We start from the raw sequence: 12,368 nt of genomic DNA, 5'->3' as shown, positions 1-12,368 counted from the left end.
TGTAGCTTATACAGGTTTGCTGAACAAAATAAGCTACACCAGCAAAAAAAGAGTATTTTTGCTTGTTCACCAGCACAGCTATGCCAGTTAGAGGTGTGGTTTCTTTTTCCTCACATTATTGCAGGAAAACTACATTATCTGAACTAACTTAAGCACAGCCAAGACTTTTAAAAATGTGTTTCTGTAATGTCTCCAAAGAGTTTTTTGAGTCAGACCTAAATTTCTCCTCCTCCTGTGAGCTCAGTCAAGACTGGGAGAGTCTGAAAAGGACAGGTGAGAGTTTGAAAAGGATGGTACCTAATGGCAACTGGCACTACAGGGATGTGTGATGGGCTAATGATAAAGGAAAGCAAGATAAAGTTCCGCAATCCCTTTTCTAGTGACCGGCTTACTGAAATCAAATCTAAAATCAGCAGAAGTAGATAATGCTGTAAAATCTTGCTTTGCACTACCTGGAATCTCATATATACTCTAACAGTATTAAGACTGAAAAAATGAGAGGCACAACTTAGGATGAAAATAGCTTTACGCCACAACTACACTCCCTTATTCTTAGCTGCTGATGGGAGCTCCCAATGTACAACTGCCTCAGTGGCATGCTCTAAGTTGCAGCCAGTCAGTCTCCCACTGCTGACAACAGCCTACTCTTCACCTAAAAACACCAAGGCACGGGCCAAGATTATATCACACACACTGGCATTAAACTCCACCTTCTCAGGGTCCATCCATCTATCTTCTAGATACATCACTGTCCTAGTATAAACATACTATCACGAGCGGAGTTTGTGCCAACCACACATCCATTCAAGTGCAGCAGTCATACATAATATTGTAACTTGTAATTGTCTGAAAAAGCAGTCTGTTCTTCTGAGCCAAGAAGTGCATCGGAAGGTCATTCTGGAGACAGGCTTCGGAAGAGGCAGGGGCATCGTGGACTGTAAGCAATGGATAGATTATAGAGCTTGTTCTGAGGTAAAGTCTGAAGTTAAGTTACCCAGGCAAATAAAATTAAGAAATTAGTATGGTTCTGCTTGGTTTTATACTGAAAAAAACTATGAAACAACTATATTAACCTGAAGCAATCTAACAGGAATTAAATTGTTTGTAAAATACATGCAAGGTTCAAAAAAATGTAGGCAGCTTTCAGCTTTCTGTAGTGAAGGAGAGGGTATCTTGTCAGACAGAATGAGTTTGCATTGAGAACAGCAAATATGATCAGACTGCCTCTCTTGCAGGGATATCTACCGTATAAATTTTGGACTTAGCTCAGCTAATGGGTCCACGCAGGCCTCAGAGCTACCAGTGGGATGGCTGGATGCTTACCCTAATCTGGAAGCTGCTGACTGACTCCTGTTAAAAATAGGCTGTTCATCTGAAAGGCAAGAAAGACAGGATCTTTCTACTCTTTCAGCTATATAAAACAGAGGTGCTTAAAGTAAGATGTTCTGAAAGGCAATATATAATGGAGCAACACTAAGAAGGAACAGGTATGAGAGAAACAGAAATAATGCCAAGTAAAATTAGAGGATAAAATTTCTTCATTAATATCCATTTTTTGTCTCTAATACACACCAAGAAGTATGGAAGATGATACATAAAATGTACAAAACAAGTTAATTTGTTAGTACCAGATTGATAGAGTATAATCATTGAAAACTATAGAGCTAAATCTGGAATAACTGTAATTATTTTGCAAAGTTAAATAGATTTAGGGATTCCTATTGAATTAAGAATAGGAATCACATTACGACTTTTAAAGAAGCTGAATAAAGATTTGAATACACAGCCAGGCTTCATTGTATGTCTTTATGCAAGGTATTGTTAGCACATTTCTTAACTCTTTTGTATATAGATACTTAAAATAAATTTATGTCCCAAACCTGTTACTGTAAAAATGAAAAGCAATGTTTCGGGACTCTCTAATAGAGAGTCCTTTTACAAGGTAAAGAACTCTGAAAGCTTACCTGCTTCTTTCAGGTTTATCAGCTTTGAAATAAACTTTGCTTCCCTTATATCCTAGATTGTCTTATCTATGAAATTTCTACCACTACAACCAGATTAAGACTAGATTTTTCTTTCAAGAATTTCTATATAAGGATAACATGTATTTTTCTGACAGGTGTGACATTCAAACTGAAATGTGACATTCAAACTGATACAGCCTCATCATTCCTTTAGTCAGCATTTCCTACCATTTCAAGGTGTAAATGATTTTCTTAATAGGATTGCACAAGTATAAATGAATATTTCAATTACAATGTAGCTAGCATTCTACTAATGATGGTGAGAATAAAATCCAGCCCACACTTACTCTCTTATAACTTGTGTGGGTAACAAGCATTTTTTCAGTCAGCTAATGATGACTAGATACGCAGAAGGAGAAAGCAATGTGTTGGTTTTACAGTTTTTGTTTTTAAGGCAAAGTAAGATCTCCACAGGTTTTCAAACTGACTTGATGTTCTGTCTATAGAAGATACAGACTTCCTAGTTAGTATACTACTAGCATTGTTTAAGTACAAAAATTAATTCTTCCTCCTTAACCTTTCTAATAGTTTCAAGTTAGCCATCCCTCATTGCTTTTAATGCTTCATCTCTCCAAAGACAAAGAACCCATTAACAATATCTTGAGAGCTGCAGATGTACAGGATCATACTGGGCATTGAGTGGCCATTTGAATTTTTTAAATCGTTTGTGACACAGAATTTCAGGACTGTTGTATACACCTCAGATTTCTTGGCTGAAAATGCAAAGCTATCAATCTCATTAACTACAGTAATACAACTATTATGTTTCTAATTAAAATCATCTGTTGTGCTTTTAAGTAATACATTTATCTTCTCTGCTTCCTGCATAAAGAGCATGCCTAGGTAGAATGTAGCCTACTACAGTCTTGAGGTATATATTACACACAAAAAAAGAAGAAAAATAATCACTGAAATGCTTATCTCTGAGCCATAAAGCTACAATGCTGTTCACAGTATTTTTCCTAGCTGACAGTGCCACCTTAGGACCTCAACTCTGGGTAAGTATTACAATTCGTACTATTTACATTCAGCATCTTAATGAAAAGTTGTCACTTCAGCATGGATTTGTTCATATCTGCATTCTGCAAAGTATCTATATACTTAAACAGGATATCTCTAGCCAAAGTATTTCCCACCACTATTGATCAATGTGTCAGCTAAGTGCTACCCTTCACTTCAGGGATGTTTGCGCTGAGGAGGGTCTCTGATCATATTGTACCGTGTTTTAGAATTAATTCCAAAAACATTTGTCAAACACCACGGTCTTCTGCCGCTCTCAGTGTGGAGCTTGAGGAGGAAGGCACAAAACAGATTAAAGTTGTAATGATAATTGTGTCACACCTAAGGCCACTACACAGTTACGTGTTCAGCTATTTTTGCTAAAGTATCCACAAGGTGGGCACCCCTCTAAAACCATTTAATACTTTTAGTTTGACTTAATCACCATCTGATTTTCAAACACACTTTAGTTGCTTTCCTCACATGGAAATAAAAAAAACGGGGGGGGGGGGGGGGGGGGGGGGAGGATGTCTTCTCATCCCTATGGCCTCAGTAGGCTTTTTAGAGGCGACTCCCCATGCCCGTGCTCGGGGTGGTGCAGGGGGGAGTGCGGCGGCGGGAGCTGCCCCCCAGCTGCCTCACACACCGCCTTCCCTGAGAGAGGCTTGGCGGGAAGCGCTGATGCTGCTGCAGCGCTGTCCGGGCGGCCCGCCCTCCTCCGCACCTCACCCCACTCTCACCTCACCTCCATCCTCAACTCACCCTCACCTCACCGTTACTTTCACCTTCATCCTCGCCTCACCCCCACCCTCCTGCTGACCCTCCTGCTCACCTTCGCCCTCACCGCCTCCACACGGCCGCCCCGGCAGGTGATGAGGCGTTTGCCTCCGCAGCTCGGTTACAGCTAACCCACAACCGACGTTGTTACCCGGGGGGGAATGATTAAAATAACATGGGGCTATTCTAGGCGCTAATGGGATTAGAGACGAGGCCAGCGAGGCGGCGGGGAGAGGGCACCGCTGCGCGCCAGCCGGGCTCCGGCATGGCGCCCCTCTGATGGCGGGAGGGCAGAGCAGCAGCTGCGCCACATGGGTGCGGGCGGGATACCCCAGGTAATTGGGGAGGGGAGCGGGGCGGGAGCGCCCCGGTAGCCGGGAGGGGGCAGAGATGACGGGGAAGGCCCGCTTGCCCAGGGGGGAAGGGGAGGAGCGGCCCCGCCGGCGGCCCGGCCTGTGGGGCGAAGGGGCAGAAGAGGAGGCCGAGGCCCCACCGGGGGCCTAGCGAGGGGAGGGGGCGGTAGCCAGGAGACAGCCCAGGTGAGGAGGAAGGGAAACGGGGGGCGAGCGGCCTGGTCCGGGGCAGGTGCGGGGAGCGCGGCAGGGCGGGGAGGAGGGGGAGCCCCGCAGCAAGGTGGAGGCGCGGCGGGGGAGAGGGAAGGCGCGGTTGCAAGTCGGGGGGAAGAGTGCGAGGTGGGGGGGGGCTGAGAGAAAGGGAGTGCGACAGCGGGAGGAGGAGGAGAGGAGCGTGGGCCCGGGGGAGGGCAGAGCGCGGCGGGAGGCGGAGGAGAGCGTCAGCTGGAGCAGGGATAGCGGGAGCGCGGCGGGAGGTGGAGGAGGAGAGCGTCAGCTAGGGGCAGAGATAGAGGGAGTGCGGCAGGAGGAGGAGGAGAGCGTGAGCCGGGGGGCAGAGAGAGAGGGAGCGCGGCAGGAGGAGGAGGAGGAGGGGAGGAAGCGCGGCGCAGGGACGGCAGATGCCTGGAAATAAAAATTTGATGATTGCATGCAGCGGCTGGAGAGACTCTGTCGGTGGCGGCGGCGGGGACGAGGCAGGGACAGGGGGGGCGACGGAAAAATGAAGTATCAGAAATACCTGACTGTCTTGCAGATGGCCATAGGGGTGACCGCCTCCAACAGGGGCAGTCTGATGCCCTTAAAGAGGAAGCTGTGGTGAGTAGGCACAAACGGGGCCGGCGGCACTGCGGGCCGGGCCGGGCGGGGGGCGCTGCGCCTGGCCGAGCGCGGGCCGCGGCGGGACGGACGGGCGGGGCGGCGGGGGGTTCCCTTCGGACATGACGGCCGCGTGAGGGGCGCCGTGCCGAGACCCGGTCGGGGCGCTGACCGAGAGCGGGCCTGCGGCTCCCGGCGGGCATCTCCGGGGCAGAAAGTTCCCGGCGAATTCACCGCCGCTCGTGTGGAAAGCGCGGGGAGGCGGCGGTGGTGCCGGAGGAGCTGTCCGCGCCGCGCCTCGCCCGCCCGCCCTCGAGCCCGCCGGAGGACACCCGGCTCGGCGCTTTCCGCGGCTGGAAGCATGGTTCCCGTTCATAACGACTGACGGGTGCTATCGTAGGCTTTCAGGAAGACCCACTGTCGGACGCTTTTCAGAGCACGGCAATGGCAGCTTCAGCGGAGGGGCGCGGGAGTAGCTCGAGCAGGGTCTACCGCTTGCGTGACAGCCCAAGTGTTGCCTCCGACTGTAGCGCATTCTCCTCCCCGCCCCGGGCTGTGCAGAAAGCCGGGGTCTGAATTTCCCAGCCCCTGCTTCTGCTGACAGGTGTATTTAAAAAATGGGAAAAGGGAGATACAAGTCTAATAGGTTAGTGAGCGACAGAGGTAGTACTGTTCATGTATGATAATTTTTTATTTAAAGCCTGCTTTTTCCCCTGACTTATTTCCACTGTTTTTTACTTGCTGATTGTGTGCTGAACTGATTTTTCTGGATGAATCAACAATATGTTATGAAAAATTTATTAAAGTATAATGGTGTAATGTGGGTGAGTAGGGCACCAACAGGCATATGGCACTGCAATACCCAGTCACTCATGGACTTGTAAGAGCCCACTGTTAGCTTGATGGAAGCAGTGGGGTGTGTGTCATCATCAGGACAAATTATAAGGAGAAAATCTGTGAACTTGTGAAGTCAGATGTTTTGGGAGGAAAATAGCAAGCACAAATTTGTACACTGAGAATTTCTTATCTATAAAAGACCAAGAGTGATATTTGGGTGGTAATGTTCATGCGGTTTTCTTTCACTGTACTTACATGTTCCTAGTGAAGGAAAGTAAAGTGTTACAGAAGGCATGATAGGTCATTTTATTTAAAAATAAGTTGTTCACAAATAGAAATATTTTCATGTCAGCAGTTGTAACAAAAATGGGCCTTACGTGAATTGTAGAATGTGTTCTTTTGCCTTCCCCCCCCCCGTCAGCTAGTGTAGACAGTGTCAAGGAAATACATCACTTGAAGAAACATAATGTGGAACTAGTAAGCTTTCTGTCATTAATTCCAAATCTTGCTATTCCTTGCAGATGAGAACACAATTTGGCAAATCTGTTCATCCTAACTGTAATGTACAAAATCAAATGTAGTCTTAGACAAAAATATGTTGTCATACAGATAAGTTTATTACATTTAATCAAAGGTCTTTATAGTGTATTCAGTGGTTTGATTTTGATTATGTAAGTTACATAAAGTGTACCATACCTATTTTATTCTCCCCAAATGCCACTCCTGTCTATGTGCAGCAGTGTATGTATTGGTGTGTTACTTCTTAAAAGAAGTTTAATTATGGGTAATATAATGATAGCAATTGTTCTATTTCATATTTCCTGTGTCTCCTTGGAGATGTTTTCTTTTCTGGCATGTTAAAGTGAAGGTATCTATATTTACGTACTTTAAAAGTAAGTCTGAAAGGACCCCATTCAACTCCTACTTCATGTCTTCAGTTGGAGTTAGATCGGCTCTATATTGCCTAGTTTAATGGTGAGATTCTGTCCTTTTTGAGGTGTAGCAAAACAATATAGTAGATCCCCACTAATACATACTGTAAGCATTGCATTTCATAACATTTGTAACTTGACATCATGTTTCTGCAATGCTGTGTGAAGATTTAGTTGACTAAGATTGTTAAGGAAAAATATTTTTTTTTTAAATTTTACAGAGATGTAGGAATTACTTGAGCATTTGAAGGCATGTCTCTGGGATATTCTTATTAATAGGCGACATGATATTATGTAGTCACATTTCCTTTCAGAACTTTAATAGCATTAGGCATTATCTGTATGGATAGAATTTATGCTTGTGGGTGAAATACTATTTTTCTGATACGTTTAGAGAAATGCTTAAGGATACTTTGTCATGTTAATTTTTTCTTATTTATGCATAGTCTATATCAAATCATGCAATAAGAAAATCTGAATATTAGGGAGAAGAGTATGTTGCTGTTACTAAAATCAATGCCATATTAGTGTATATTTCCAACACGTAAAATAAAAGTGTATTCCAGTACTGTGTCACTGGAAATCTCAGAAATACCTAAAGAAAATGTATAAATCAAGTCAGTCTATAATCAGAGGATGCTTTTTCATCTCTTTTTATTTACTTATTTTTAAAAACTTACAACATTCTGTTTAACTGATCAGATTCATAAACTCTTTGATGTGTTAATACATATTGTAAGTGGAAGCGAAGACATAATTTAATAAAAAAGGGTTAAAATACTCATCTTTTTGTTGGTGGAGATAATCCACCTGAATCCTACTGAAAGAAAATGAAAAAGGTAACAGCAATGTTTTATTTCTTTATAGAGCATCTGTCACTCCAATTTTCTCCTGCTTCCCCCCCCCCAAATGTAAGTCCTATTCTGTGATGCATGAAAGCAGAGCTACAAATGAAAACAAAAAAGGACACCGATGTCTCATGATGGGTTAAGAATAAATTGTTATAAACTAGCTGAGAATAAAACAGACAATTGAACAAACAGAAGGAAGCTATGCCACAGGCTTGCAGTGGGAAGTGGTGGAGCCAGAAACTTGCTTGTATTTAATGTGGAGCTTGATCATTTTATGATGAGGTTTACTTGGGGCAGTAGAGTTTTGGACTCGGTGATGGAGGAAGTTGCTGGAGTCCCAAACTGCTGATTCAGACCCTTTCCCATATTTGTGCGGCATTGTAATCTAATATGTAGGAACCTAAATGAGATGAGTAGGATGTTTTTAATTGTCTTGCTGGGAGGACATTGTATTTGGATCCAGGTATTTGGATACAAAACCCACCATCATAATGCTGCTAGTACAGGTAGAGTGCAGCGGGGACTAACATTTGCTAAGGTGTTCAAGAAAAACTAACTACTGATCTGGGAGCGCCTTAAAACAGTAAATTGACATAAATATTTACTGAAATCCCAGTCTGTGCAACCTGAATGCTTTTACAATAGGGAAATACTAAATCACATTATTAAGGGGAACTACAGAAGTAGACCATAATTTCTTGTCACACTGAATATTATGTTTCTCTGCTGCAAGGAGAAGGAGCAGGCAAACAAACAAACAAAAAACCAGAACAGGATATCTTACCAACTCTAATAGTTCTTCTCACTAATATGCCCTTCTGTTTCTTACAGCATTTGTCTCTACTTTGAAAGGCTTCCTCTGCTTTGGCTTACTCCCCCTGTGCTCCCCTTGGTGGAAGGGAGTGCAGAGTCATGAAATAAGACAAAAAGCTCGGTTAGTGATAAGTTTTCGTAGTGAAGAATATTGTGGAAATGGCTGAGGCTATTCCATATTTCCATTTCCTGCATCTTTTAAGAATGATTGGTAGTTGTCTGAGGCAATCTAGGTTACAGAAAAGAATGCAGATGCAATGCACTACAGAATTTGAGTTTTGACTGGATCCAGTTTCCCTGTTCGGTGCTATTGTTAAAAGAACGTGTGATGTGGAAGCCTGGATGTTAAATGATAGCTGCTTCTTGTAAGATATTGCACAGGCATGTTTATTTTCAAGCATAGGAGTAAACTTATTTGAAATCAGTGAAGAGTAACCAGCGTGTCTGGAATTAAGCACCGATCTAAAAGCTTTGTTGACTCAGAGTCTTTGTATTCAGGCTGGGGCTTGGATGTAGAAGCCCAGGCTTGTAATGAAGGATACCTGTTTTATCATTATGACCATCCCTGGGGAGAAAAGTGCCATTGTTTGTTTATGTCCTAAGTAGAGTCATATTTGGAATAGTCAAGTAATGGAAAATGTCGCTTTAGTATAGGAGAAAGAAAGCATCAAAGATTGAACCTCTTGGGTGTCTCTACAGAACTATGTGGAAAAATACAGATCACCAGAGCGGATATTTTCCATTTTTGAGTACTGGTTCCTGTTAATATTTGTTTGAAATGGGGATAACGATTTCAGTTTAGTCCATTGTAAGGATTTATTCATGTTGCAAATTAATTAATACCTTTTTTTTTCTGATGAAGGCAGGATACTGTGCTTAGAACTGAAGATATTTGCAGACGTGCACAAGAATTTAGCATAGCAGCTGACTGTTCCGTATTACTAGTCATTGTTTCAAATTTGTCTTCCCCCCCCCCCCCAAAACAAATAATGAGCAGCTATAACTATTAGGTCTTCCAGTTTGATCAGTGGGAGTAAGTTTCAGCTTTTCCACCCCTGTGTATGAGCCAGAAGGCATACTGATCACATTCAGCTGAGTCCAGCTGACGTCCTCACTTTCTGTAGTACTGAGGAAGCCTGTCTTCTAATGGGAGGACATATGATTATGGAAATTTTACACATCTCTTAACTGAGATCTGTATAACTACTAGAGGTAGAAGGTTCTAAGAAGTTTGACTTACATGTTGTGAAATCACTTATAATGATAGTTTGCTAGAAGTACCTAAATGCTTTTTTTATAAGATAGGCAGACAACTTGCAGTATATGAAAAGCGTAATAATTATGTCACTGTTCTAAGTCTTGTTGAGGCTACATAGTTGTCAAAAATTTGTCCTCTCTGCATTAACTCTAGCATTAATACTACACTCGGAAAACAAATACAGAAAATGTGTCATTTCAAGAATTGTTTTTTAAATATTCTGATATTGTCTTTTGTAAAATTGTGCCGAACTCTAATCACTAAACAAGAAGAGAATTTTTTCAGTTCTTAAAAGATGTTCAATCTAACTAGTCTGTCTAGAAAATAACATGAAATTAGTCTTTTCAGACAAAATTTAACTACAAAAAACATAGGGAATATTGGAGGTGGTTATAAATAGTAATTATGTGCAAGTAGAATATAAATACAGTTTTTATTAACAAAAAACTGTTACATGATATACATTCCATCTAATTATGTTATGAAGTGTATTAAGTTGTTAGCCCTTGATGTGATGCTGCACCTTGAAGTCATTGTTGCATAGTATTTTGTTAGGCTAGCATGTTCATCAGCGGAATACAAATACTGAAAGTTTAAGGTTTTTGCTTATTTTACAAACTAGAGAAATAATTTAGAGTCACTGTTATGTAATGTGATATATGATCAGGAACCAGTCAAGGTCAATGAAACTGTTGTAAGAATTGTGGATAATAAATAAGGGCCTTGGGCTCCAGGTGAGATTTATAAAATGGTTCAATTTTACTTGACTAAAATTTCCAAAATTTAATGAATTGCGGTGCCTTAATTTAGGATTCCCGTGATGAGCTCCATTAGAAAGGTGTTATATTTCCAGAATATTAAACACATTATTTGAACAGAAACAGCACATTTCAAACAAGGCCTCTGGAATTGTTCACTCCCTTCGAAGATCTTGATGCTATATTCTACTTTTGAAAGCTCTAGACTGCCTTGAATGCATCATTCTTAGGTTTTGATTCAAGAGTACTTGCCTTGAAGTAGTTGATGAGCTGCAGACATTTTAAAAGGGCTCTTACAAATCTTTCTGCTTTAACCTGTGATAATTCATGTATACCCCTGATGCATGTATGACAGCCAGTGACTTAGCAATTCACTTATTAATTTTCTATTAATTAAGCAATACAAATAAAAGATGAAAGGAGATTATCAGGTGTAGTAAATTTAATTAATAATTAATTTTTTTAAACTTAAGGTTCAGATGCCAGAACCGTAGAATATTGCATTATAGTTTCAGTATTCATTTAAAAAGAATAAATTCTGTTTCTCTGGTTACAATGAACACTTTGAGAACACAAAGCAAGATTCAAAAGTGAGAAGGATTTTAAAAAGCTGTTTTTCAGATTTTTGAATAATTTAGTTTCAAGTCAAACTCAAACACTTTGGGCCTTGTCTCATGAATTTGGACTCACTGAAGCTGACACTCGTGTTTATCTTGCAACTTTATAGTCTTAACTTTTGAGTTGTATTCCTTGTGGAAATTTCTAGTACTTGAAAGAGTTCCTGTTGCAGTACTGCACGAGTGTTACTGGAAATGGATTCTTGAGAGTTTCATTGCTGCATCCAGCATTCTGAGAAGACGGGGTGAAATAGCTCCAAGTCTGTCTCAGGTCTGTTATTGCTTCTCTTTGCTAAAACTGTAGAAGTAGCAGAGGCACTGGAGAAGCTGATATTTAATTTCTTTGCACTTGTCCCAAAGTTTCCTCATCAACCATAGAGTCAAACCCCCATGATTCTGTAAATATGGATATCTTGCTTCATAGCCTTCCTTTGGTGCACAATACAGTACAAAGCTTCCAGATTCCCAGGAATGATACTGATTGGATTTTTCTTTGGTTGGTTAAATAATACTTTATTTTCTTGTAAAGACACCTAGAAATTAATGATTTTATAAAGGATTGAAGGGAGTCTTTCAATTGTGATGTTTCTTCCCATGAAATTATATTTTGAAAGTTAAATGTGATTTTAAAAGCATTTTTCTGAATCTCAGAAGCTAACAAGTAATAGCCATAATTTATTCTCCAGCAGAATGAAATGATGGATGGATTCCAGAGGCAGCAAGTTCATTTTTTCAAGTGGCTTTAAAGAGTGGAGCTCCCAAGTGGAAGGGCCTTCAAAACATACCATTAGTTTAGTTCTTTGTTAAGACTACATAACTTTGATTAGCCCGTTATTTTTACTTGTTTTTCTTTCACATAAGGTTTTTCTTATTTTATTTTTTTTTGTAAAGGCTTCTCAATGTCAGAAAACATAAAAGACTTGCAACTTAAAGAAATGCACATTTATAGGTAAGGACCTAACATAAGTGGCTTGAAATATAGTTCAAAATGAAGAAAAGCCCAAAGCAGCTTACAGCTGTTTTAAAAAAATGTCTATTAAGTATAAGGAAGAAGTCTAAAGTACCAAGCATTTAATTCGCCGGAGGTGCACGTGAAGATTTATTGACCCAAATGATAAGTAATGAAATAGACAGCCCTCAGAGATTTTCTGGAGAGAGAATAAATACAGACCTCTAACTGTACTGAAACAATGGAACTCTCTGTGGGCTCCAACATCTGCGTTTGACATGAACTCAGAATACGTACAGTTACGTACATTTGGATTAACTTTTATCAGAGGTGTTTGGAGAGCTTGGTAACAGAAGATACATTCATACAATAGAAACGTACTAT

At 41.3% G+C, this 12,368-nt stretch overlaps 1 protein-coding gene across 2 annotated transcripts in view; it reads left to right on the top strand.

The window, feature by feature from the left end:
• The first annotated feature begins 4,802 nt into the window (after nucleotides 1-4,802).
• The window catches only part of TJP1 (tight junction protein 1), a 165,062-nt gene continuing 157,496 nt past the window's right edge, over nucleotides 4,803-12,368 (top strand). For both annotated transcript variants that reach the window (XM_050903692.1, XM_050903691.1), the window contains exon 1: nucleotides 4,803-4,969. In XM_050903692.1, coding sequence (XP_050759649.1) covers nucleotides 4,803-4,969 — 167 coding nt within the window. The remainder of the gene's footprint in view (nucleotides 4,970-12,368) is intronic.

This window comes from Gymnogyps californianus, chromosome 11 (genome assembly GCF_018139145.2).
Source record: "Gymnogyps californianus isolate 813 chromosome 11, ASM1813914v2, whole genome shotgun sequence".
Classification (NCBI taxonomy): domain Eukaryota; kingdom Metazoa; phylum Chordata; class Aves; order Accipitriformes; family Cathartidae; genus Gymnogyps; species Gymnogyps californianus.
The sequence above is the reverse complement of the archived record's forward strand: the minus strand, read 5'-3'. Positions and strand labels throughout refer to the sequence as shown.